The sequence below is a fragment of the Nuphar pumila genome, chromosome 9 (genome assembly GCF_984573655.1).
Source record: "Nuphar pumila chromosome 9, dmNupPumi1.hap1.1, whole genome shotgun sequence".
NCBI lineage: Eukaryota > Viridiplantae > Streptophyta > Magnoliopsida > Nymphaeales > Nymphaeaceae > Nuphar > Nuphar pumila.
Window position 1 is genome coordinate 117,280,654 of NC_143257.1, and position 26,458 is coordinate 117,307,111.

Here is a 26,458-nt window from a genome sequence, read left to right on the forward strand (position 1 = left end):
TTCGAAATCGAAAAATAATCATTTATCCTTATAAGAAAGAAAATGGTAAATGTTTAGAACATTTGATTCTGTAGTTTGGTTTGAAATAGTTAATAGACAATAATAAATGCAGGTCTCTTACAGGTTTCAGAAAACTAGAAACTCATATAAGAAAATGCAAAAAAGTGAAGCGAATATATGAAATTACTAATTGAATTTTCCCCTAAAATGTACCTTCACTGTTCAGTTCATCAACACCAAGTATGCCCAACCTAGTACCAACACTAGCGGGGGCTCCGGTTGTTTGGTAGGAGCAGTTTGTGCACGTCACCTTGTGTTGGGACGTTGCATGTTCAAATCCGATTGGTATGGTTTTATAATTGGTGGGGTCTGCCTAACCCAGATTGCTTATAAAAACAAAACTACCTAGGCTGTTAGGAAGTTGGTCTAGGTTCAAATCTCATGAACGTTACCACTTTTGCGCAAGAAAAAGCGTGACGACTTTTTGAAGAAAGAAGTAGACCCAAAAAGTTTTATGCTGCCTGGACAGGCAGAGCCATCCTGAAAAAAGAGATAAGAGCAACATGTCCACCAACTATTGCTTCCCTTCCCACTGTGAAAACAGCTTGTCCAAAACATCACCGCAACCAAATTTCCTCTCTCTCTCGCTCTAGATGGCTGCCGTTCTGGACCTGATTCCTGCATTCGGATGCGTGTGGAGGCGAGTGAGCCCTTCCCGTGAAAGAATGGAAAATGGGGGGAGCTTCCCAAATGGGGTTTCTCCCCGGAGTAGGAGCAAGAGGCATTGCAGGTTCAGAGGCGTGAGGGCAACAGCAGAGCAGACGTCGATCGGGGCGTCGGCCGCCTACGCCAAGGAGATGGAGAGGCTTTCTGCTAAAGAATCCCTTCTCTTGGCCGTAAGTTTTTTTTTTGTTTTTCTGGTTAATACTTTCTTCCATTCAACTTGCACTAGTTTTTCCTCCACTTGTTGGAATTTTGGGAGTTTGTAAGGGAAAGGTGCAAGGGACGAGGTGAGAATTGAGCTTTTAACCGTTTAAATTTTCCATCTTTTGTTCATTTCAGTCTTGTTTTGCTGCATCTGAATATGTATATGGTTTACTCTAGGTAGGTGGTGTGTCACTGTAACAAGATGGTAAAAATTTTAGCTGGTCTTGAAAACTAACTAAGAACTTATGCGTGAATCGTATCAACAAAGCATATGTTTCATCGTTATCGTTGTGCAACATAATTCCAAGAAGTATCGCCACCATAGTGTGAGTGGAGTATTGGATATAGGTCCTACATGCAATCTCTCTCAAACAGAGAACTTCCTTGATGAGATGCCAGATTCCTACTTGTCATTTCCTCATGAAACCCATTTGACAAGTCGAAGAGGCTCCCCACTGAGATCCTGTTTATTGTTGATATGGAAAAACATTATTATGGTTCAATTTGATTTCCTCCTTGTTACCCTTGTATACAGGGTTTTTGGTGAAATATTGGTGTAGTTTGGACCAGAACTATTCTTTTGTTTTTTTGTTTTGTACGAGTGAATGGTTTTGTTGGAAACTTCTAATCTTCAGATTTATATGTTATTGTATTTTTTTTCTCTTTCTACTTTCTAGTTAAGCATATACTTTGCCTCAATATATCCAATGCCCAAACATCCGTTTTTTTTGTTTTCCCTTTTGTGTTTCATTGTTGTCCACTTCTTGAGGTTGATCTTCTTATGAATCTTCAATTTTCTACTAAAACCCACATCTTTGAGAGGCTTCTGCCCAACAAATATGGAAGACCAAGTATGGATGACTTAGATGCTCTTCATTGACGTGGGCTTAACATCGGTTGGGACAAATGCTCTGTAAATGGGACCTGACTTGTATGTTTAGATGCAAACATGTACAACTTCACACAAGCTCAATGCATCTGTTTTTGTTAGAGATGTTCTTGTGTCCATTGTACATCAAATATTGCCTCTTGGAGGGCAAAAAATAACTTGTTTATTGGTTGGCCTTAATTGAAGCATTTATCTCTAGCTTGCCTATTCACTCAATTTTTCTATTTTCCATGTCCTTCCCAAAGGTTGCTATTTGTTAGATGAAAAAAGAAAAGAAAAATGAACTTGGCCCAGCGGAAATGATAGGAATGGTGTAGAACAGGATAGCAAGAGTGTTTAACAACTAACCTTGGTGGACTTAGCAAGTGTCTATGTAGTAAAAGCATTAGGTACCAGGCCCCTAAACACCTAGGTGAGGCACCAAAGTTTTTCTTTACATTGAACGAATAGCATGTGCTAATGCACTGCTAAAGCTATCCATTTTATTGCACTGAAAGCAAGCTTCCCCTTTCCCTTCTTCCAAAGGTGAAGGAAAGATTTTTGCCATGTAAGCAAGCAAAATGAGGCATGAAGTTTCAACATCAAACTCAGGTACACAAAGGCCTGAAAAGCCATGACATTACCAAAGGTTCTGAAAGGAAGGCTAGCAAACCTCCCTAATAAAAAGCATTAGTACAAAGTTGCATCAGCAATGGGGATTTCCTATTGGTTTTGAAATAGCTTGGCTACTGTTGATCACTAAGTAGTAGTAAGGCATTGGTACAACATCATGTTAACTGTGGAGACTTCCCAATGGTTATGAAATAGCAGGTGTTCACCCCATAAACAGGTCTGGTAGGAATGTTGACGATAGCGAGGTGCTTGGGATTAACGGTTAGTTAGATAAATGGCTTAGGAAGAAGTCAGCTTGACGAAGTTGCCTTTAGACTTGTTAGGTGGGATAATGATAAAAAACACTTCATTGCACACTTGATGGAACTTGAAGAGGTATTGAATATTGACCCTCTGTGTTGTAGAGGTCAGATAGCTTGAATGAGGCTGTAAAGGAAAAACTGTCCCAATTTTAGAGCCATCCTTTGTCCTTCATGGAGTGAATGCAGCTTTTGACTTCACCTCGCCTAGCTGACAGTTTTTGGGCTTCACTTGATCCAACCGTTAAAAGTAGGAAATTCTGTTTTGATTCCATAGAGGAAGATTCCTTCTTTATTTCCAATGAATAAAAAGCAATTCCTTCTCTTTGCAAATTCTTTAAACCTCTATGGATGTTTCTTACCTTTGCTTTTGATTGAATAGCAGCACACCTTTCTCTTCTATTAGTAGCAACATGTAGGGCTGATAAACAAGCTGAATAAGCCGAGCTTGAGGTGTGCAAGCTTGGCTCATTCTTGTGGTGAGCATCATTGAGTTCAAGCTCATGGTGTGCTTGAGCTTGTGCTAGCATATTTACAAAAAAAAAAAAATCAAAGTTGGGAGTAATACGATTTGAACTCTAGACCTATTAAACTGAGCTTGAATTCACATGTTTGTGAGATATTTACATTGTTTCAAAGCTAAAAACAACAAGATTTGAACTGTGGAACTATTGTTTGCAAGCCAAATACTTCAGTCATTTATCATACACCACACTCTATAATGCAAAATGTATCTATAATATATTTATTAATATTTAACAAGCCTATACAAGTTGAGCATATTCTCTTAGCATGAAACCAGTTTACTTACTCAATTTGGTAGCCACAGCAAATTTTTATGCCGTATGATTTGCCATTGGTGAAAAAATGTGGTTGCTTGTGCTGTTGATCTTTCAGATTTGAGAGTATGCATCTGTTTTTGCTTTCAAAACCCTAAAAGTAAAATGTAAAAGATAACGTTCAAGCAGACCATACTTCTTTTTTGTATACTGCTTTTATATTCATTTTCTTTTCAATATCGTATCTTATCACTTCTCAGCAACCTTTATCTACAGACTACAGCTGTTATTATTATGGTTTTGCTCATTGCTTGCAAATTTATTTGAGTTATTTCAGTTTAAAGATTCTGGTGGCTTGGACTCCTTGGTTAGTGGAAAGACAACAGATGTACAACGCATTGATGTAAATGAAAGAATTACTAGTCTTGAGCGGCTCAATCCTACTCCTCGGCCTACAACGTGAGGGTTTCCTCATAATTTTAACAGTATAAGAAATCAAAATTTCATTTTAAAGGCAATTTAATTTTTTTAATGAGGGTAGCATTGGGTTGTGGAGTTTACTATTAAAGCTGTGATTTTTGGTCACAAGGTCAACCTTGTGACCAAGAATCACAGGATTCAAGAGATCACCTTTTTATGTTTCAGTAAACTTGAGAAAGTTGTTTGCTTGTGATTCAAAATCACAGGATCTTGAGAAAATCCAATAATCACATGATGTTGCAAACGTGCCCTAAGTTTACTTTAGAAATGGTTTAGCTTCACTATGTTTACCATGATGATAACATTGGCATTATTAGTGCAGGTCACCCTTTCTAGAAGGGCGATGGAATTTTCAGTGGTTTGGAGCTGGTACGCCTGGATTATTTGCTGCAAGGCTTTTGTCTGAGTAAGCATAATAAGGGCCATCTCTTCTTGCTTTACTTAATAACTAAGCTATGTCACTTAGACACAAATGCATGTTGTCGGCATTGAACATGGATGTGGAGTGCTGGACATGTTGAGGCTCAAAAAGCTAGATTATTGGACATGGCTATACATATGCATGAGTGCATGAACACATAAAAAATGAGAGTGGTTGAATATTATTGCAATGAATGAGTGCAACAATCGATTAAGACTATCAATAGGTTGGGTATCTAATCCAGCAGGGTGCACCTGAACTCACCCAAGTAACAAGCAGTCGAGTTCAGATTATATTGGATTGAGACAATGGAAGTGCAAACTTGACCAATATAACTTAAAGAGCATTTGAAATATATTCTATTACTGTATATATATTTTTTACGTAGACCGCAAATTCTCAGTCAGCTGGATCAGCTCAGGTATCTGGAAAAAAATGTAGCTCAAACCTGACCCACTTGTTACTTTGGTCAGGTTTGGGGTAACCCAACTAATATTCAGGACAACATTTTTAATTTTATGCACATACACAGATATTCGGGTTTGGTTGGGTAAAGTACCAATACGAACCTGACCCTTTGACAGCCCTACAGTCTATAAAATACTAGCATCTACCTCCATTATCTTAGATGATTCAAATATAACCATGAGGAAATAGCTTATATGAAGTCATCAAGCTGCTTGTGATTTTCTACAAGCTAACAAAATAAATTGTATTCTGGAGAAAGCCTGAAGGTACAATTATAAAGAATATTTGAATTAAAAACTGGAGCTCCAGAAGTATTGGTGCTTCTTAGTGTTAGGCACAGTCATGACTGGCTGGTAGAAGTTTCTAGGTAACATAATAACTAAGTAGCTAACTAACTAAACAGATGAATAAATGTATGCATGTGCATGCATGCATTCACACATGCATGATTTGTCTGTTTGTTTTGCTTACAAATTTATTTATGCACATTTAGGTTTGAAAAGTTTTCCTGTTTGGCCAATGAATCCATGAAGTTATGTTGGCAAAAGAATCTTTGGTGGAAACTCTTAATACTTATATCAATGTCACACTGACACTCCATTGTGGCTGCCGTACCCGTGTTGACATGGCAGGACACGGGTACCGGACGCGGTGCGGGTACGCACCGACTCCCACCGGGTCGGATCCAATCCTGGCCTGACCCAAACACTATTGTTTTTTGGGTGTTGACCTGGGTGGGAAAAGGGGGAAGAGAGAGAGAGAGAGAGAGAGAGAGAGAGAGAGAGAGAGAGAGAGAGAGAGAGAGAGAGAGAGGTAAACTAAAGGGCTGGGGGAGGGGGAAACGAGAGGGGGGGGGGGGGGGTAAAGGGGGCACCTACCTTGTATGGGGTCCTCCTCCTCCTCCTTCATTCTTCTTCGTATCTCTAGAGAGATAGAGGCGGTGGGAATGGGGGTTAAAGTACCCCTTCCCTTTTATATTTTCCCAAACATGCACACACTTATATTTTTAAAACACCCTCCTATTTTTTAAAAAAATTCATTTTACCCCTTCTTTCTTTTCATTTTACATCTTCTTCCTCTTTTACATTTAAAATGTTATTATTTTTTTCTTTCATTTAAACACACACATATATATATATATATATATATATATATATATATATATATATATATATATATATATATATATATATATATATATATATAGCCGTGTCCCCATACCCACAATTTTCAAACTTGCCGTGTTGTACCCAAACCCATACTCGTACCCATGTGACATAGACTTATATAAAATAATTTTTAGATAGATTTCTTTTTCATTATGTAATCATAGTAACAAGTTCATGGCATACTTCCCAGACTCTATAGACTTAATAGAATATTTCAAGAATCAATTCATTTTGTAGTGCATTTTCTGTTTGATTTTATCTAGGCACTGGTGCTTTAACCCAGAGTTGCCAGTCGGGGAAGCGAGGCACTTTCAAAATTTTAGGAAGCGGGAAGCGCAGGACGACTTAGAAGCGAACCAGGAATCATCTTAGAAGCGAAAAGAGAAACGAACCGAAAGCGACGTAGGAAGCGATCCGGAAGTAACCTAGGAAGTGAGGGAGAAGCGAAAAAAAAGAAAAAAAGGAAAAACAAAAATGAAAACACACAAAAAAAATGAAAAAAGAAGAGGAAGCGAGGGGAAAGAGAGCTTCCCCTAAATTGGGAAGCGCTCTTCCCAATTTTTTTGATGCTTCACAACATGCTTCGGAAGCGCCACATTTTGCGCTTCGGGGAAGCGCGCTCCCCATATCCTATGGCGCTTCCGGTAACCTTGCTTTAACCATGTTATATGTTAATAGTTTTCTTGTCTGTTTATAAAAAATAAATAAATTATATATATAAATATAATTCTTTAACAAATTGCTTTCTTGTAGTGTGGTTGTCTTAAATGAATGAGCTCTTAGTTGCCAAATGCATGTTGGTGATTGGATGATAGGTGTTGATTGTACACATTAGCATAATTTTCTGGTTGTTGTGCTAATGCACTCATGGATTTTTCAGGAGATTTCCTTTGCCTATTGCGACATTCTTGGGATTAGATGTTCTGATCAAGGATAATTATGCCAAAGCTACTGCAAGTCTGAAAATTTTGAACTCGGTAATTTATCTGGCAGAATGATTCTAATTGTGAATCCGATGATCGTAGTGAAACTTTGCCTTGTTGATATTGGTCAATAATACAAGAAGGAATATATCATCATCATTCATTCATGTTATAAAATAGGGGTCTATTCGTGTCTTCATTCTTATACTTTTTTTTTGTCTGACCATGCTTGTACATAGACTGAAGATATACTTTGTAAAGGGGGGGTATTTTACCCATCCATAAAGTAAATAGAAAAGGAGAGAGGGAAAGTCGTGCTCTCTATTCCTCTTTTGCGTCAGCTTTCTTCTTCTCTCTTCTCTTCTTCTATTACTTCCCTCATTTCTCTCTTTTCTTCCTTTATTTTCTCTTAAGGGGCGTTTGTGTGCAGCGGAAGAAGACTCCACTCAAGGGTTTCTGCAGAGTCTTCTTCCGCTGAAACAGAATTGGACCCTCTGCAATGGAAAAGCTTTCTGTGGAAGGGGGGCGGGGATCACATTGAAAATGACACTCTCTTTCCGTGGGGAAAGAGAGAGCAGTGTTTGCGTAGCCATGGTGGGATCCGCAAAAATGCTTTGTGCTTCGTGCATTTTCGTGGAACGCCCCCTGTTTCCGTGGCACACAAACATGCCCTTAATCCTTTGACCAAATAGTGCAGGAAAATAACAATAGTGTACCTGCTGAGTTCCAAACACGGTATCAGAGCCATGTCTGGACTCTGAACAGCAGTAGAAGTGGCTCGGTCTGGGTATGGATGATGTCAGCTGGTTAGGTCATACATGAACAGTGCAAAGGCTACTCAAGTTTGGGTCTTAAGGCATTCAAAAGAACAACATTTTAGAAGATTAATGGAGATTTTTACCAGTTTTTTGGAGATCTGGTATTATTTCTAGTTTTTCCAATATTTTTTCTGCCGCCACCTATATAATTTCTGGTTCTTCGATTTCTGGATATCTGAAGGTATGCAGGCTATTTTGGAGGTTGGGTTAATTTTGTTAGAGTGGGTAAAGGCTGAAGAAATAGTTTGGGCCTGGTCCATGGTGTTTTGGTGATGATATTTGAAAGTTTTGACATAAGTTAGAAGGGGCAACAGCCTTAGTTGTTGGATATTTGAAGTTAGGGCATGAAAGAAAACCCTAAACTCAGGTAGGGGTTTTTTCAAACACCTGTGTAAGTGCTAGTTGGTGATAAACAAAGGCAAAATCTGTAGAAGTTTGGAAAAAATGGCTGATATTGATAAAGATAAGTCCATGGGCTCACCGGGAGGAAATCCTAATGAACTGAAATAAACAAGTGCTGGTGTATTTCATGCTAGTGAAAATTCTAGTTTCCAAATTACTAATGTTCGGTTTGATGGAAGGAATTTTGAAGCTTGGTCGCGGTTCGTGAAGATAGCCATTGGAGCACGGAAACAACTTGGGTACATCAATGGTAATATTATTAAACCTAGTGAGAGTGATTCCAACTATGCTGATTGGGAAAGTGAAAATTACCTAGTTATGGCATGACTGCTACAATCAATGGATCCTACTATAGGAGAAACATTTATGAATTTTGATACATCCAAGGAGCTGTGGGATGCGGTACTTGATGCATACTCAAGAAAGACTAACATTGCAAGTAAGTGTGATATATTGGATAGGATCCATAGATGCAAGCAAGGAAGGGGAACATTGAATGATTATTATAATGAATTGAGGAGCCTTTGGGAGGAGTTAAGTCTCTATGACAAGGTGAAGTGTTCACATTGTCAAAAGGAAAGGCATCAAGAATTGGAGGAGGAGTGTTTGAGCTTCTTCATGGACTTTAATGAGTATGAACACATCAAATCTATTGTTATGGGACGTGAGTTGTTATCTCTTGGATCCATCTATGCCCTACTTTAGAGAGAAGAAGATAGGAAGAAATTGATTGTCCCACAAAAGCCAAGTGTAGAGGGATCAACATTCCTTGGTGAAAATTCCTCCCAAAGAAATAATGAAAAGACTTCATGCTTATGTTTAAGAGAATATATCCAACAATATCGAGAAAAATCACATAATAGGCAAAGCCTCCATTGGATATGACGGGTGCCGGTCCCCAGACATCCGAATGAACAATTTCAAAGGGTTTGGTGGTAAACATAGATCTTTGTTCAAAAGGCATGATTTTCATTTTTTCAAGAATGCAATCATTACAAGAGAAAGTACTTTTATAAAGTTTTTTAATAAAATGCAAATAGGATAACTTGGTGATGTTAGGATGACCAAGCCTTTTGTGCCAAACATTTATGTCTTTATATTGGGACACATTACAAAATGGAGTTTTAGGAATTTGAAGAGAGTCCACATGGTACAAGTCTCCCTTCCTAGAGCCTTCCCCAATCAACTTCCCAGACCGATGATCCTGTATTAAACACTTATTTGATGAGAATTGAATGTCACATCCAAGGTTCAAGAGTTGAGATACGAAAAGTAAGTTCAAATTTAATTTTGGTATAAATCTAATTTTGGGAATAAAAAAATTTTGGGTTTCAAAGTTTTCAATCCCCTTAATTTCAAGAGAAGTTCCATCCGCGGTTGAAACAAAAGATGGTGACAAATTTTTAGAATATTCGGAAAGAGAAGAAATGTTTGGAGACATATGAAATGAAGCACCCGAGTCTAAAAGCTAAGAAGTTTTACCTGGAGGGGAAGGAGTAGATACGGCGGCACTGGAAATGGCTCCCTTAAGAAGAGGTTGAAGAACTTCCATAATTTGATTTAGAGAGAGAACTCCATTTGTGGAAGTAGATGTACTTTCTTCTTTTTATGGTTGAGATGTGGTTGTCATAGCCAATAATTTCTTTCATTTGAGACAAACCGATTTGATGTGACCCAGTTCCTTGCTAAAATGACACACAATTTTGCTATAGTCCCTTCTTCTGCCTTGTCCACCATTGCATCCTTGATTTTGATTTTTAAAATGAGGAGGTTTATATGTCCTCAAGTTGTTCCCTGGCCTAGAAACGACATTCGCCCCATCACACTCTTCTTGATTTGTAGACATTGCAAGAACACTTGGATTTTGCTTGCTAATGCTCATACGAGTTTCCTCTCCACTTAATTTTGTAATAACGTCTTCAAGAGAGGGAGAGGTGAAAGAGGATAGAAGAGTACATTTTCTTCTTCTAATTTGCTCAAACTCGGGCCTTAGCCCATTCAAAAAAATAAAAAATCGATCTTCTTCTAATTGTTTATGACGAAGCTCTATGGTTTCTCCACTCAACTTTGGTTCGAGCATATCAAGCTCATCCCAAATGGAAGAGAGTTTGGCAAAATATTCCCTTATAGTCATTTCTCCTTGAAGAAGAGTTAACACCCTCTTTTGGAGATAATACTTATGGGACAAGTCCCTAGAAGTGTACATCTTTTCAAGATACTCCCATGCTTGAGATGCCTTTTTGAACTTTATAATATTGACGTTGATTCTTGTCTCAACGGGGGAGAAGATCCATGACAAGATTTTGAAGTTCTTCATTTCTCACTCATGTTTTTTGCTATATTCTTTAAGCGCCTTGGTTCTTTCATCTCCCTCAAGAATTTTGATTTCCCCTCTTTCAACTAAAGTGGTTTTAGACTCCTGTTCTGGAATCGAGCCTTGAACATAACCCCAAAGCTCTTTTCCTTTAATATGAGCTCCCATATTTCCGGCCCATACGTGATAATTGAAGCCATTAAGCTTAAAGCCAAGAGATAAATGAGAGTCTTTTTCACCCATAAGAGAGGTAAGATGCGAGAAAATGATATGTACCACAATAAGATTTAAAATCTTACTTGTTGTAGTAATCTTCTAAAATATTGGATGGAGAAGAGTCTTCACACCAATCACCAAAAAGTTGAAGGCACACTTTTCAAGGCACTCAATATTGTGAAGAACCACAAGGTTTTCTTTCTCCAAACAACCTTGCTCTGATACCATGTAAAAATCTCTATAAAAAAGAGAATTTGTGTGTAAACACAAATTTAAAAACAAGAAGTGTGCACAAAGGCACAAGGAGAACTCTCACAAGTGCACAAAGGCACGGATACACATGCACAAGGGCATGAAAAAAATATGAATTTCAATATATGGAATCCCAAAGGGGTTTTACAAAAAGCTTGAAGGGGATCACCCCTATATATACATGTTGGAGGAGTGTGTGTGTGTGTTGGGGGGGGCATCATTGACAAAAAAGAAAAAGAAAAAGAAAAACTAAAACTAAAAATAAAAAGGGAAAATACAATCATATTCTCAAATGAGAATATGCGCAAAATGGGAAATGATTGAAATACCCTTATCGGGTTTTAAATATATATTTATATATATATATACTTAGATAGATACATATACAACAACAACTATGCCTTCATCCCAAAACAATTGGGGTCAGCGATATGAACCAAAAAAGAAATTCATTTTGGGTCTTCCACATGAATCCTTCTCCTCCATTCATTTCTATCCAATGCCATGTCCTCGGTGAGGTTCAAAGCATTCATATCCTTTCCTATCACCTCCATCCATGTCTTCCTAGGCCTACCCCGACCTCTTTTAACTAATATATTTTCTCATTTCTCCATCCTTCTAACTGGAGCATCATTAGGCCTTCGCCGAATATGTCCAAACCACCGTAAACGATTCTCTCTCATCTTATCTTCAATGGGTGCAGCGCCTACCTTCTTACGTATCTCTTCGTTCCGAATCTTATCTTTTATTGTATTTCCACACATCCATCTCAGCTACACTCATTTTTTGAATATAATGTATCTTGGCAGCCCAACATTCCGTACCATATAGTAAAGCAGGCCTAATAGTCATCCTATAAAACTTTCCCTTCAACCGCAATGACATTCTACAATCACACAATACTCCAGTTGCACTTTTCCATTTCATCCACCCAACCTTTATCCTATGATTTACATCTCCATCAATTTCTCCATACTTTTGAATGATGGATCCCAAATATTTGAAACAATCATCCACCGGTATTGATTGCTCACCAAGCTTCACTACACTCCCATCACTACTTCGTAGCTTACTAAACCGACATTCCATGTATTTTGTCTTACTCAACTTAAAACCTCTTGCTTCCAATGTCTGTCTCCATAATTCTAACTTAGCATTAACCCCAGCTCTAGACTCATCAATCAAAACAATATCATCAGCAAACAACATACACCACGACACATTTTCTTGAATTGATCTCGTAAGTTAATACATCACTATAACAAACAGAAAAGGGCTTAAAGCAAATCCTTGATGTAACCCAACCGTTATAGGAAAATTGGTTGTCACTGTTAAAATATATGTAATTCATATATATGTATATATTTATATACATATATATTTGTATAATCTAAAATACCCGATAGGGGTATTTTAGTCATTTCACAAGTACCCGATAGGGGTACTTGTTTCTTTTCTTTCTTTTTATATATTTCTTTTTTTATTTTTTATCTTTTATTTTTTGGTTTTTTGTCCACCTAATAGGGGCCCCACCATGGAGTCGATGGGGCCCCCAACGGTCACACTCCCAACGACTCCATGGGAGCCCCTAGGTGGCTCTTCTTTTAAGGCCATATGGCCACTTCTTCCCTCCTCCTTTTGTGTATAAATAGGGGTGAACCCCTCTTGTATTTTTCACTCTTGAGAGTTCTCTCTCTTTCAATAAGAGGCATTTATATTTTTATGTTGTGTTGTCTCCTTTGGGATTGGGTATTAGCCCTTGTTGTTTGTTCATTAGTGGATGTTGTAAGTGCTTAGAGCACTCTTTACTTTTCCGCATATTTCATTACATGGTATCAGAGCCTTGTGTATGCTCTTCTTCTTAATATAGCTAGTTGTGTAGCTATATTTGTTTCTTGTTGTTTCTTTCTTCTTTTATCCTTTTAAGTGTGATTATTATGGAAGGAGAACAAAAGATTGATCTCTCCTTCAAGCTCAATGGATCCAACTACATGATGTGGGCCGCCGCCATGGAAAACAACCTCAAAGGGAAAAAGCTTTGGGGATACGTTATGGGCACCATTCCGAAACCACAACTCCAACTAACTAAGATGGAAGACGATCAAGAAAAAGCTCTTGAAGGAGATGCCCGCATGAAGGCCATTGAAGATCACCAATCTAAAATAGAAGATTGGGAAAGTAAGCATGCCAAGATTCTTGCTTGGTTCATGAACAATGTGGAGCTTAAGATTTGCGCCAACATTGCCAAATTTCGGATGGCAAATGAAGCATGGTTCTTCATGAAAGGTATGTTTACCCAAAAAGACCTTGCTCGTCAATTCTTTCTTCAAGAAAAAATCCGGACTATCAAACAAGGAGAAATGAGTGTTAGGGACTACTTTAGCACTCTTGGCCCTCTATGAGATGAGTTATTCTTGCTAGAACCAAAATGGGTTTCTAGTATAGATGTGGAATTAAGGAGAGAACAAATGGAAAAAGAACACTTTTTCCAATTGTTACATGGGCTTAGGCCCGAGTATGAACAAGTTAGATCCTCCCTCCTACATAGATCAAAGCCTCTTCCTTTGGAAGATGCCATTGCCGAAATATGCCAAGAAGAAACCCGTCTTGGCATGATTAAAGGAGGAAATGATGTCTTGGCCGTATCTAAACCCGGCAACCATATGAAAACCTACAAACCTCCACATTTTGGAAGGCAAAATAACTATAATGGCAACTATAGAAAAGCCATTTGCCATCATTGTCAAGAACCGGGTCATATAAGACCTAATTGCCCTAAGTTGAATGAAGCACCAAAAAATAAAGTTGCTTCCGTTGAAGAAGCTACTCAAAAGAAAGAGGAAGCAATCAAAGGAACGGACTCTTTTTCTCTTGCTCAACTATCGGAGGCACTACAAACTCTACTCAAGATTCCATCAACTTCGGGTGCCGCCGTAGCTTCCTCCTCTCCTCCAGGTATGTCGTCTTGGATCCTTGACTCTGGAGCTTCCTTTCATATGACCCCCCTTGAAAATGAGCTTTCCGATTTATGTAATAATTATAAAAACTCCTATGTTTTAACTGCCGATGGTACATCTTTACAAGTAAAAAGTTTTGGAACTTTAAACTTTTCAAAAGACTTCTTTGTGCCAAACGTGAGAGTTGTACCTCAACTTAATTTAAATCTTCTCTCTGTTGCTCAAATATGCGATCATGGATGTAAAATCTCCTTCTCAACTAAGGATTGCTCTATACAGGATCTCCGGTCCGGGAAGCTGATTGGGCAAGGCCATAGAAGGGGAGATCTCTATTACATGAGCAACTTGAAACTCCCCATTAACTCTTTTTGTAACCATGTCCAAGATAAAAATATTGATACTTGGCATCAAAGACTTGGACATCCAAGTTTCTCAAAAATGTACTCCTTTCCATTTGGAAAGAAATTTTGTAATGAGAAACATTTTGTTTGCAAGAATTGTATTTTTGGCAAAATGAAATCTACTCTTTTTCCAAACTGAACTTTTGTGTCCAAAAGACCTTTTGAGTTAGTCCATTCGGATGTTTGGGGTCCTTCCCCCGTCATGTCTAAAGGAGGATACTCCTATTATGTCACTTTCATCGATGACTACACTAGGTATGTATGGATTTACTTTCTCAATTTAAAATCCGAAGTCTTTGAGTTTTTCAAAAAATTTCATATGATAGTTAAAATTCAATTTTCAAGTAATATCTCTACTCTTAGATCCGATTCGGGTGGAGAATATTTATCAAATGAATTTCAAAACTATTTAGAAGTAAATGGAATTTGTCATCAAAGATCGTGTCCTAGGACTCCCCAACAAAACGGCTTGGCCGAAAGAAAGCATAGACATCATGGAAACCACTAGGACACTCCTTATTTCCAAAGAAATTCCAAAGAATTTTTGGGCCGAAGCGGCCTTAACCTCAACTTAATAAATAGAATGATATCTTCATCCTTACACAATACATCTCCATACGAAAAACTATTTGAAAGAACACCAGACTTCAATAGATTAAGAGTTTTTGGATGCAAATGTTTTGTCCTTACTCATAAACGGGACAAATTATCTCCTAAAGCTATTGAATGCGTTTTCTTGGGTTATGGAGAAAATCAAAAGGGTTTTAGATGTTTTGACTTGAAAAATAACAAACTCTATGTATCCAAAGATGTAACATTTTTGGAAAATGAGAATGGTTTTGTGAAAACTAAAGATATTGACGAAAGTGAATATACTTTTTTATTTGATCTTCTATCTCAAGAAGATGAGACTCCTCAAGAAGAGGAAATCTCTAATGAGTCTTTGAATGACCTAGAGGAAATTTCTCTTGATAATGCTATAGATGAGAATAATAGACCAATCCAAACATATGTTAGGCGTGGTCAACAAACTCAAATAAGTGCCTTAGAAAAATACTCTCAAGGATCCAACATTGAAGAAACATCTTTAAGGAGATCCAGTCGGATCTCCAACCCTCCTAATAGGTTTGTTTCCTATGAGTCCCTAACTCCTAGATATAAAGCATGTCTAATTGCATTGCATTCATTTCATGAACCTTCACACTATAATGAGGCCAAAAATATTCCCCAATGGGTTGAAGCCATGAACTTAGAGCTTAGTGCCCTTGAAAAAGCAAAAACTTGGGAAATAACTTCGTTACCCACTGGAAAGAAATCAATAGGATGTAGATGGGTCTTCAAAATTAAAACCAAGAGTGATGGTTCATTAGAACGTTATAAAGCACGATTAGTAGCTAAAGGATATGCTCAGGAATATGGTATAGATTATGAAGAAACCTTCGCACCTGTTGCTAGAATGACTAGTGTTAGGACTCTTATTGCTATTGCGTCAGTGAAAAAATGGCCTATCTATCAACTCGATGTTAAGAATGCATTTCTAAATGGCGAATTAAATGAAGAAGTTTACATGGATCCCCCACCAGGAGTATGTATCTTAAAAAGGCATTATATGGTTTAAAACAAGCCCCAAAGGCTTGGCATGATAGATTTAGTAATGTAATGACAAGTTTGAATTTTCGTTCATGTTATACTGACACTGCTTTGTTTGTGAAAAGTGCAGGGTCTTCAGTAGTTATTTTACTACTTTATGTTGATGATATGATCATCACAGGAAGTGATGAGAAAGGCATTAATGATATTAAAAAGGTTTTGAAAGAAAATTTTGATATGTCTGACCTTGGATTCTTAAGATATTTTTTAGGAATTGAAGTGGCGTACTCTCCTCGAGGGTACATTCTCTCTCAGATGAAACTTGTTGCTGACATCTGTTCCAAATCTGGTATTTCCGACGATAAGAAGACAGAAACCCCAGAAGTCATCAATGCAAAATTAAGGTTGGAAGATGGAACACCTCTCGAGGATCCTACTCCCTACCGGCAACTTGTTGGGTCTCTAACCTACTTATCCATCACACGGCCAGACATTGCTCATGCCGTTCACTCTGTCAGTCAATTTCAACATGCACCTACAACTGTGCACATGAGTGCAGTCTTAAGGATCGTCAGATATATCAAAAATACCATAACTAAGGGAGTTTTTCTTTCCTCTGCCTCGTCCCTTGATTTAATTGCTTATACTGATGCAGATTGGGGAGGAAATCCCAATGACCGAGTCTCAACTACAGGATTTTGTGTTTTCTTAGGTGACTCTATGATTTCTTGGAGATGCAAGAAGCAACACAAAGTATCCTTGTCCTCAACGGAAGCAGAATATCGTGCTATGGTCACTACAACCATGGAACTTGTGTGGCTAAGAAGCCTCCTCAGTGATATGGGCATTGTTATCTCTACTCCTTCGAAGCTGTGTTGCGACAACAAAAGCGCAATCTATATTGCAAGCAATCACACCTTCCATGAGCGTACTAAGCATATTGAGATGGACTGCCATTACGTTCGTGATGAATACCTAAGAGGAACCATAGCACTACCTTACGTCACATCAGAGTACCAGTTGGCGGACTTCTTCACTAAGGCTCTTGCAGCTCCTCGTTTTTTGTTTCTCCTTAACAAGCTTTCGGTTATATCCCCGTAAAGCTTGAGGGAGGGTGTTAAAATATATGTAATTCATATATATGTATATATTTATATACATATATATTTGTATAATCTAAAATACCCGATAGGGGTATTTTAGTCATTTCACAAGTACCCGATAGGGGTACTTGTTTCTTTTCTTTCTTTTTATATATTTCTTTTTTTATTTTTTATCTTTTATTTTTTGGTTTTTTGTCCACCTAATAGGGGCCCCACCATGGAGTCGATGGGGCCCCCAACGGTCACATTTGTGACCGTTGGGGGCTCCCAACGACTCCATGGGAGCCCCTAGGTGGCTCTTCTTTTAACGCCATATGGCCACTCCTTCCCTCCTCCTTTTGTGTATAAATAGGGGTGAACCCCTCTTGTATTTTTCACTCTTGAGAGTTCTCTCTCTTTCAATAAGAGGCATTTATATTTTTATGTTGTGTTGTCTCCTTTGGGATTGGGTATTAGCCCTTGTTGTTTGTTCATTAGTGGATGTTGTAAGTGCTTAGAGCACTCTTTACTTTTCCGCATATTTCATTACAGTCACCCCTCCACAAGTGCGGACATTGGTTACTACTCCTCATACATATCCTTAATTATACTAATGTACTGAGAGAAACACCTTTCTTCATCATTGTCTACCAGAGAAGGTCCCTAGGTACTCTATCGTATGCCTTCTCCAAATCAATAAAAACCATATGCAAATCTTTGTTCCTCTCTCTATTGCTCTCAATAAGTTGTCTAAGAAGATGTATAGCTTCCATAGTTGATCTTTCAGGCATAAAACCAAATTGATTCTCCGATATCATGACAATCTTCCTCAACCTAGACTCAATCACCCTCTCCCAAAGTTTAATAGTATGACTCATGAGTTTTATACCATGATAGTTTGTGCAATCTTGTATATCACCCTTATTCTTATATAGAGGCACCAAAGTACTCTTCCTCCACTCATTAGGCATCTTATTTGTCCGCCAAATCTTGTTAAAAAGATTTGTCAACCATTCTAAACCTTTCTCTCCCAAGCATTTCCAAGCCTCGATAGGTATACCATCTGGGCTAACTGCCCTACTTGATTTCATTTTCTTCAAAGTCTCTGCAATTTCTTTCTTTTGAATCTTGCGCATGAAGTCACGATTCATCTCATGAAAAGGAATGAACAAGTCTCCAAGATCTTGAGCATGACTTTCATTAAATAACTTATCAAAATAATCTTTCCATCTCTCCTTAATCTCCTTATCTTTGACTAAAACCCTTTGCGTTTCATCTTTGATACATCTAACCATACCCAGATCCCTCGATTTTCTATCTCTCATCTTTGCAAGCCTATAAATATCCTTCTCGCCCTCTTTGGTATCCAACTTGTCATAAACCTCTTTATATACCTTATCCCTCGCGTTCCGAACTACTTTTTTAGCTTCTTTCTTTGCTATCATATATTTCTTCAAATTCTCATTATCACGACTCTTACTTAGATTTCTATAACACTCTCTTTTAATCTTAATAGCTAACTTGACATCCTCATTCCACCACGATGTATCCTTACCTAGCGGTGCACCGCCTTTAGACTCACCCAATACCTCCTTAGCCACCTTTCTCATGCCACCCGCTATCTTATTCCACATTGATTCTGAATCCTCCTCATGACACCAATAAGCTTCCTTAACTACTTGCTCTACAAACATTCCTTGTTTAGCTCCTTTCAGTGCCCACCACTTAATTCTAGGATCTATCCTATGTCTATCCCTTTTGTGACATTGTCTAATTCTAAGATCTAAAATTAAGACTTTATGTTGTATAGCTACACTTTCTCCCGGTATAACCTTACAATCGATGCAACAACCCCTATCTTTCTTTCTAAGTAGGAAAAAATCTATCTGACTCATATTAACCCCACTTTTAAATGTTACTAGGTGAGACTCTCTCTTCCTAAACCAAGTGTTTGCTAAGATCATATCATAGGACAAACCAAAATCTAAAATCTTTTCTCCACTTTCGTTTCTTTCTCCTATACCATAGCCTCCATGGATACTCTCAAATCCATCCCTACTAATGCCTACATGCCCATTAAGGTCACCGTCGATGAAAAGCCTTTCTCCATAAGATATCCCTTGTACTACTCCATCTAAATCTTCCCAAAATTGATTCTTAATGGAATCATCTAAACCTACTTGAGGTGCATAAACACTAATAATATTAATAATCTCCGAACCTAATACTAATTTAATAAGGAAAATCCTATCACCCTTCCTACGGACCTCAACTACATTATCTATAAACTCATGACTCATAACAATCCCTACTCCATTCCTATTCTTATTTATTCCTGTATACCAAATCTTATATCTCCAAGGTTCTATCACTTTTGCTTTCTTACCTACCCATTTGGTCTCTTGTAAATATAAAATATCAATCTTTCTCCTACACATAACATCTAATATCTCTACCAACTTACCAGTTAAAGATCCTATGTTCCAAGGGTCTTGGACTAACTTCTTTACCCCCACCCGTCCAACAAAGTGAGGGAACCCTTGCCTATTTGACACCACACCCGGGCGCCGGTATGACGCGTCGCTTCCGGACGACGACCTAGCAACCCTTTCCCATTTATCACTGCCTCCGGGCCTATAGAGTACAGCGCGTCGCTCAGTAGGGAACGCCCCAACGAAATTCTCATATTGGTTCATATTCATAGGGTATGACTAAGTTTTTATGCTGGCTGTCAGAGGCCTACCGCAACCCTCCTTTATATATATATATATGTAAATGTCTCTCTCTCTCTCTCTCTATATATATATATGTAAATGTCTCTCTTTCTCTCTCTCTCTCTCTCTCTATATATATATATATATATATATATATATATATATATATATATATATATATATATAAAGAACATTACATTTTAACATTGACATGTGGACAAGTTCTAAAGGAAATCTAAAAATCTATGGCCTACAGTGCATGTCACCGACCCCAATTGTTTTGGGATGAAGGCGTAGTTGTCGAAGGTATAACTATTAGAGAATATTTTGTGGATCTGATTGTACAGCTATGATCTCTATAGTCTTTTTTCGTGTGATTTAGCTTTTTCTGGGAGATTGAGATGTTTTGATATGTGGACAAGTTCTAAAGGACATCTAAAAATCTATGGTCCGCAGTGCATCAAAATTTGACAAGAAAAATAATTTTTTTACTTTATAACTATTAGATCCAAAGTCCAAACCATGTTTTTCACTATAGGTACCATGTCAAACACATTTACAGGGGACTGATTGACTACTAGAGAGTGCAATAACCTAGCTTCTCAAAGATAGGCTTATATAAAATAATAAATAGATAAATAGATAAATATATATATATATATAGTGTATGTGTGTATAAGATTAAAGACCTTGTATTAATGTTAGTTGTGTTTCATCTAGCTCAAATTACAAAACAGCCCCTGAAATGATGACATTTTTGAAAATCCTGTTGGTACATTTTAAGTCCTTGGTTTGACTTGGAAGTTGGATAATAAGATCTTAACTTTATGGCAGGAGGATTAACTTTGAATAAATGAAATCCCTGCCTTTTCTCCTGTGAAGGCCTATATATCTGAACAATGACATGCAACATCATATATTTGAGATATATCTGGACTATGGCTATGACTAGCATCTCAAATATCTCAAGTCAATCCTTCATTTGTTTTATTTCATGACCACCATTTTAAAGTTTTTGCACCATTGCATAGTTTCAGCAACATTTATTGAGATGGAAAATTGAAGCAAGAACCATTTTAGATGGAATTGTGCTTTTCACATGCAGATCGAAACAAAGTTTGTTCTGACCACTAAACTGACTGTGGAGGGGCCACTGCGGTTGAATGAAGAATATGTTGAATGTGTAATTGAAAGGCCATCCTTTCAGGAAGAGGCACTGCCAGAGCAGCTTAAGGGGGTATATGGACAAGCAGTTGGTGCACTTCAACAATTGCCCCTTCCTGTAAGGGATGTCATGGCCGATGGACTTACAATCCCATTAAGTGAGATTCCTGATGCCTTTTTTCCTAGATGAATTGCGTTTTTTTTTGTCCTTTAAGACTTGAAAGCATAACTGGTTCCTAAGATATGATTGCATGCTTAACCTTTTAGGATCTTTTATTGATTATAAGAATCAATTATCAGTTGTGCTCATCACTCAACACAAATTTAATTTATTGGATCATAAACATGTTTCTGTACTTTGCCCAATTACCATGTTCTTTGCTCGTTCTTTATTTAATTTGTTTTCATTTTCATTTTCAGTTTGAAAACTTTGAATAAAAGTAGCTAGTCTATTGTTGCATATCCACCTTTCCTTCATTATTTTTTTATTTTTGATCTGTCACATATTTGAGTTTATTTACTTATCTTTTTTCTTCAATGGACCTCATCTTTTTGCTTGCAGGTCATGATTTGGGTTTTGAGTTTGCTTAAACTACTCTTGACACCTTATTGACTTCTAAATATGGGCCGTCCACAAAATCTGCACCTGTTTCATGTCATTGATCTGGTGTCTTTATTAGAAGAACAACCTTTATCATCTTGCTTCCAGTTATTTTTATTTACGTAAAGGATGAGTCACTTGGCAATAATTCATTATGAACCTCTGGCTTCTAAATAAGCTGTATTTTAGAGTGACTGTGTTCTATGGTAGAAATAGATGATTACAGGATCTTTTATCCCTCCCTTATATGAATGTGCTGCTATAAAGGAATGGAGGAAAGATAAGTTTTGAGTGAAAGGAATAAGGAGAGATATTTAGCAAAATATAAGAGTGAAGAAAAAAAGAGATCTGAAACAAAATATTGACGAGAACCTGAAATTGCCAAGCAACATCCGTCAATCTTTTGACAGGGTCTTATTCTCAACCTGCTTTGATATCAAGACAAATTTCCTTGAGTTCTATGACCTGCAAGAATAAAGGAGAAAGGACAAAGAGGAAGAAGAAGAAATGTAGAATGAACAGAAGAAAAGGAGAGGAAGATGAGCAGCAAATGGTAGGGATGCAAATGGTTTGGATCCGGAACAGCTAAATACATGTATATTCAGATCAAAATAGAATCTGGAACAGCCAAAAATTGCAAACCCCCCATCTTGGATCCGACCTATTTTCCTCCTTAGCAAAGGGGAACATTTCATAAGACTTAGGGTTGACATGTCCTATATAATTTGTAGGTATTGTATATTTTATCATGGACAAAAATGTCCCTGCAACATAAAATGTTACACATTAGACAAAGACTTAAACAATGACTGAAATATGCTTAACTAAGACTTCTATTCTTTACAGATCTCCTTTGCGAAGATCCATCTCAGCGGTATGTGGAGCCATAGCACATGCAGAAGGAATAATGGTTTCATACTGAGCTGATCTCTTGAAGAGATAACCATGTTCAATTTGGAACTCAATTTCTCTAATCAGCACAAACTTGGTGGATGCTTCCATACAATTTTGGCAAATACATCCCGAGATATTCCTCTAGTGTGAGCATCAACTTCCAATGGCCTGCTGTTAAGATAATGGGCCACCCCTGAGAAGAAACTCGTCAGTCCATTGTCCTGAAGACAAGTCTGGCAATCTAATCCAAACATGAATTGTGCCAAGGGCATCCAAATTCCATGGCTGAACAGGCTTCCATTTGTTTATGATAAGAGTTTTGTCAACAGCCTTCCAACCACCCCTTCTCATGATCAGACACATCATCTTCACTAGAGAGTTTAATAAAAAAAAGGCCATTTCTTCCTGTTGAGAAGGATAAATGCATTATATTAGGTTATCAAAGATGAATTTAAGGTCCATTATTTTATGAAAGGAAGAACTGGAAAACCCTGTGATCAGAGTTCATTAGTAGAGTTTGATCATCTCCACAAACCTATTCGCTGGAATGAAGATGTGTTTTTGTGTTATCCTCTTCGTAAGTCTCCACTTGATCAGAGTCATTTTCCACTATCAAATTGTTCCCTTCTCCAATGATCTCTGGCCAAGTTCTGGTCAGCTTTCGTAGAAAATACTGTTGAACACACTGTTGAATCTTGCAGGGTCACCTACATTCAGATCGTAATGAGTCACTACCATCTGATAATCCTGACCTATCTTTTTTAATCAGATACTGTTGATCATGAAAAGGAAGAACTGTCAAATTCCTCTCTCTATTCCACTATATGATATTGAAAGTATCCTGTATATCTGTACTTGTAGGTTGGTTTTCTTGTTTCCTTATTCTAAATCAATAAAATGGTATCTACCATGAAATTTTGTAGCCTAATGGACATAGTGTATTTCTCCAAAAGAATTTGTTAAGATCTGTTTCATGCTTGTTACTGTACTAATATCTGTAAATTTCTTTTTTACTTCTTTCCCTTTTTGCTTTTGTTCCTTGTTGCACAAATTCATGCTTCAAAGCATTTTATAATTCCCAACTTTGTTTAAATATAGGGGTCATTTGATACTTTCCCTTCAAAGAAATATAGGAATCATGACTAATTACTGCTGGTTATTATTTTGTAACTGACTATACTAGTATGTGTTTCAGGTGGGACTTTCCAGCGAATGTTTATGATATCATACTTAGATGAAGAAATACTAGTAAGTTGTGTTTCCCTTAAAAAATATTGTGTAAATTACTAATCTTTGAGAATATGATGCTATTTCTAGTTTTAATATAGGTTGTAGGCTTGCAATTTTTCAATGAGCTCATGTCTTGGTTCATATTAAATCTTGATGAACTGACAAATTACATGCATTTTCATCAATTCACCAATATTGTCTTTCCTTTGTAACTGAGATGAACAGTTGAATACATGCTGGTCATCACTAAAATGAGGAAGCGACTTATTAATGGGAAAGATTTTATTCTGCATAGTCCTTTACTGTAAAGTTATCGGGTGAAATATCTTCCCACGTGTCCTTTACATGCTCTAAGGCTTAGATACAATGCTCATGACATACTAAGAATATTATGATGTTATGTTGATATTTTGAAATAAATAAATATTGCATATTATCATGAGACATGAATTTTGCATGACAGGACATAGCAGCATTATCTAATGGAAAACTTGATGAAGATGCTTGCTTTCCTGCACTATATAGCTATTAATGGGCATGTGCTTTTTGTTCTACATGACTCTCAGACTATATTTAAGCGTAGGACTGCATCTTGCTGGTCAGGGCCCCCAGTTGAACACTTCATGTCTTCTGCTGTATACTTATGGAAATAAATTGAAAATGCAGGGAAGTCATTTTTTGTACTGCAAGAGTTGTTTCTTTTTTGAACTGCTGCATCGACTATGTTATAACTTTCCACAGAGTTGATGGCCGGGAGGGTGAAATAGATTGGAAATTCTGCACATCATTACAGCATGCTGTATTGCTGTTCCTATTTATTTTCATGAAAAACATATCTGGAGCATATTCATCATCATACCCAACAAATTTGCAGATTTGTGCCTTTGAGAAAAACTTTTTACATAATGAAATCATCTATATGCACAAACTATTTGCTTTCAAAAGATTAAATAGTTAAGATGCTTGTTAACAAAGCACAATATGGTTGAACTTGTTCCTAAGCAGTCAAAGGCCATAGGATAATGAGATGAACTGCATGAACTACACCAGGAGCTGTAACCATTTCCCAAAATTTAACTTTGAGGTCACAGATGGAGGATGAGATGCTTGAACTTGATTACACGCCATATTCTTATTCTTATCTTTTTCCTTGTTTAGATCAGGGTCCATCCTGATTGCATTCTTCTTAGTTTTACTGGCGTTGTGGGCACTTCCTCATGATGGAATAAAGAATTCAAGTTTTTATATTCAGTGATTTCAGTAGGAGATTCTTCTGAATGGGATCAAGGAATACATGGTCACACATAATTTGCAAGTGAAGATGACAAATGCCAATAATTACCACCAGAAACAGTTAAAATCCTGTACTTTTTAATGCCTTAATGGAACTGGATACTGAAGATGATGTTGAATTTTAACTTTGTCAAACTCACAAATTTATCAAATCAGTTGTTGCATGTTGCTGAACTAATTTTTTAGATCTAAATGAACGCATCATTTTTTTAATTGCTTGCAGATAATACGGGATACTGCTGGAGTACCTGATGTTCTTTCAAGATTAGAAGGAGATTCTGCTTCGTCGTCTCTTGATTCTTCCCCTGAATACGAGAGCTAGTATTGTTTTTCATGCTGGTTTTGTTGTAATGCTTGTAATCATCCCAAGATAAATAAGGTTGAGCAATCCTTGCCTGGGCAATTGGCATTTTTTTAACTGAAGAAATTAAGTTTCAATAGAGCAGCAAGGTTGTCTTAGTGGGAGAGATGCTGGTTCAAATGGAGAGCAGATCAGTTGATCAGCCTAATCATGGTTAGGAAATTCTCGCTCTGTGAAGAGACCAGGCCCACCATAAAGGTGCTGATGACATCATCATTGGTAGCTATGACAGTGGCTGTTGATCACAGCAATGGATGGTGGGGATGTTAGAGCGTTCTCCCATCATGATTTGGCAGATCATATGATATGTTCTTGGTTCGAATGAGCAGAGCCGAGTTTGGGCGACAACCTGTATAAACCTGGTATGGGGATGATCAGAGATCAGGCCAAATGGGGATGACTAGGTTTTCTGCCAACATTGTGGGAATCCTAACCTGTTCGCTAAGTGGCATACAAGTTGCGCCTGGATCAATCACTCAGGCATAGGTATTACACCTAATCCCTGCCAAGAGCAGGTTGGCCCTCGCTGGCCCATATTTGCTCTTACCAGGTTGGCTTTTGTGTGTGTGTGTGTGTGTGTGTGTGTGAGAGAGAGAGAGAGAGAGAGAGAGAGAGAGAGAGAGAGAGAGAGAGAGAGAGAGAGAGAGAGAGAGAGAGCTGATTTATGATGCCATAGAATGACATTCGTTTATAGAGATCCAGTCATTGGTAGCTTGATCTGCCTTTTGGTATTTTAAGTGATAAAGTAACATAAATAACCAAGCTACCCCAAATTGGTAGCATTTTAGAAATTTATATTATTACTTGTAGAACTCCGCCTGTGTATAACTCTTTAGTTATACACTGCCAGTCCCAAGCCCGGATAAAGGAGGAGGGTTGGGGTAGGTCAGTGACAACCATCATAAAAACTTAGTCATACCTTATGAATATGAACCAATATGAGAATTTCGTTGGGGCGTTCCCTACTGAGCGACACACTGTACTCTATAAGCCTGGAGGCAGTGATAAATGGGCAAGGGTTGCTAGGTCGTTGCCCGAAAGCGACGCGTCACACCGGCGGGCGTCAGTGTGGTGTCAAATAGGCAAGGGTTCCCTTACTTTGTTGGACGGGTGGGGGTAAAGAAGTTAGTCCATGACCATAAAATTAGGTTAGCCACTTGGAACATAGGGTCTTTAACTGGTAAGTTGGTAGAGTTAGTAGA

The 26,458-nt window shown here is 37.7% G+C and overlaps 1 protein-coding gene across 1 annotated transcript; it reads left to right on the plus strand.

Annotated features, from left to right (window-relative positions):
- Window positions 1–522: 522 nt before the first annotated feature.
- On the plus strand, window positions 523–25,322 carry LOC149829015 (putative plastid-lipid-associated protein 13, chloroplastic). The gene is made up of 7 exons (XM_090017867.1): window positions 523–896; window positions 3,844–3,965; window positions 4,309–4,392; window positions 6,925–7,021; window positions 20,819–21,035; window positions 23,568–23,620; window positions 25,119–25,322. The coding sequence occupies exons 1-7, from the start codon at window positions 654–656 to the stop codon at window positions 25,215–25,217; spliced, it is 915 nt and encodes a 304-aa protein (XP_089873993.1). The 5' UTR covers window positions 523–653; the 3' UTR covers window positions 25,218–25,322.
- Window positions 25,323–26,458: the final 1,136 nt, after the last annotated feature.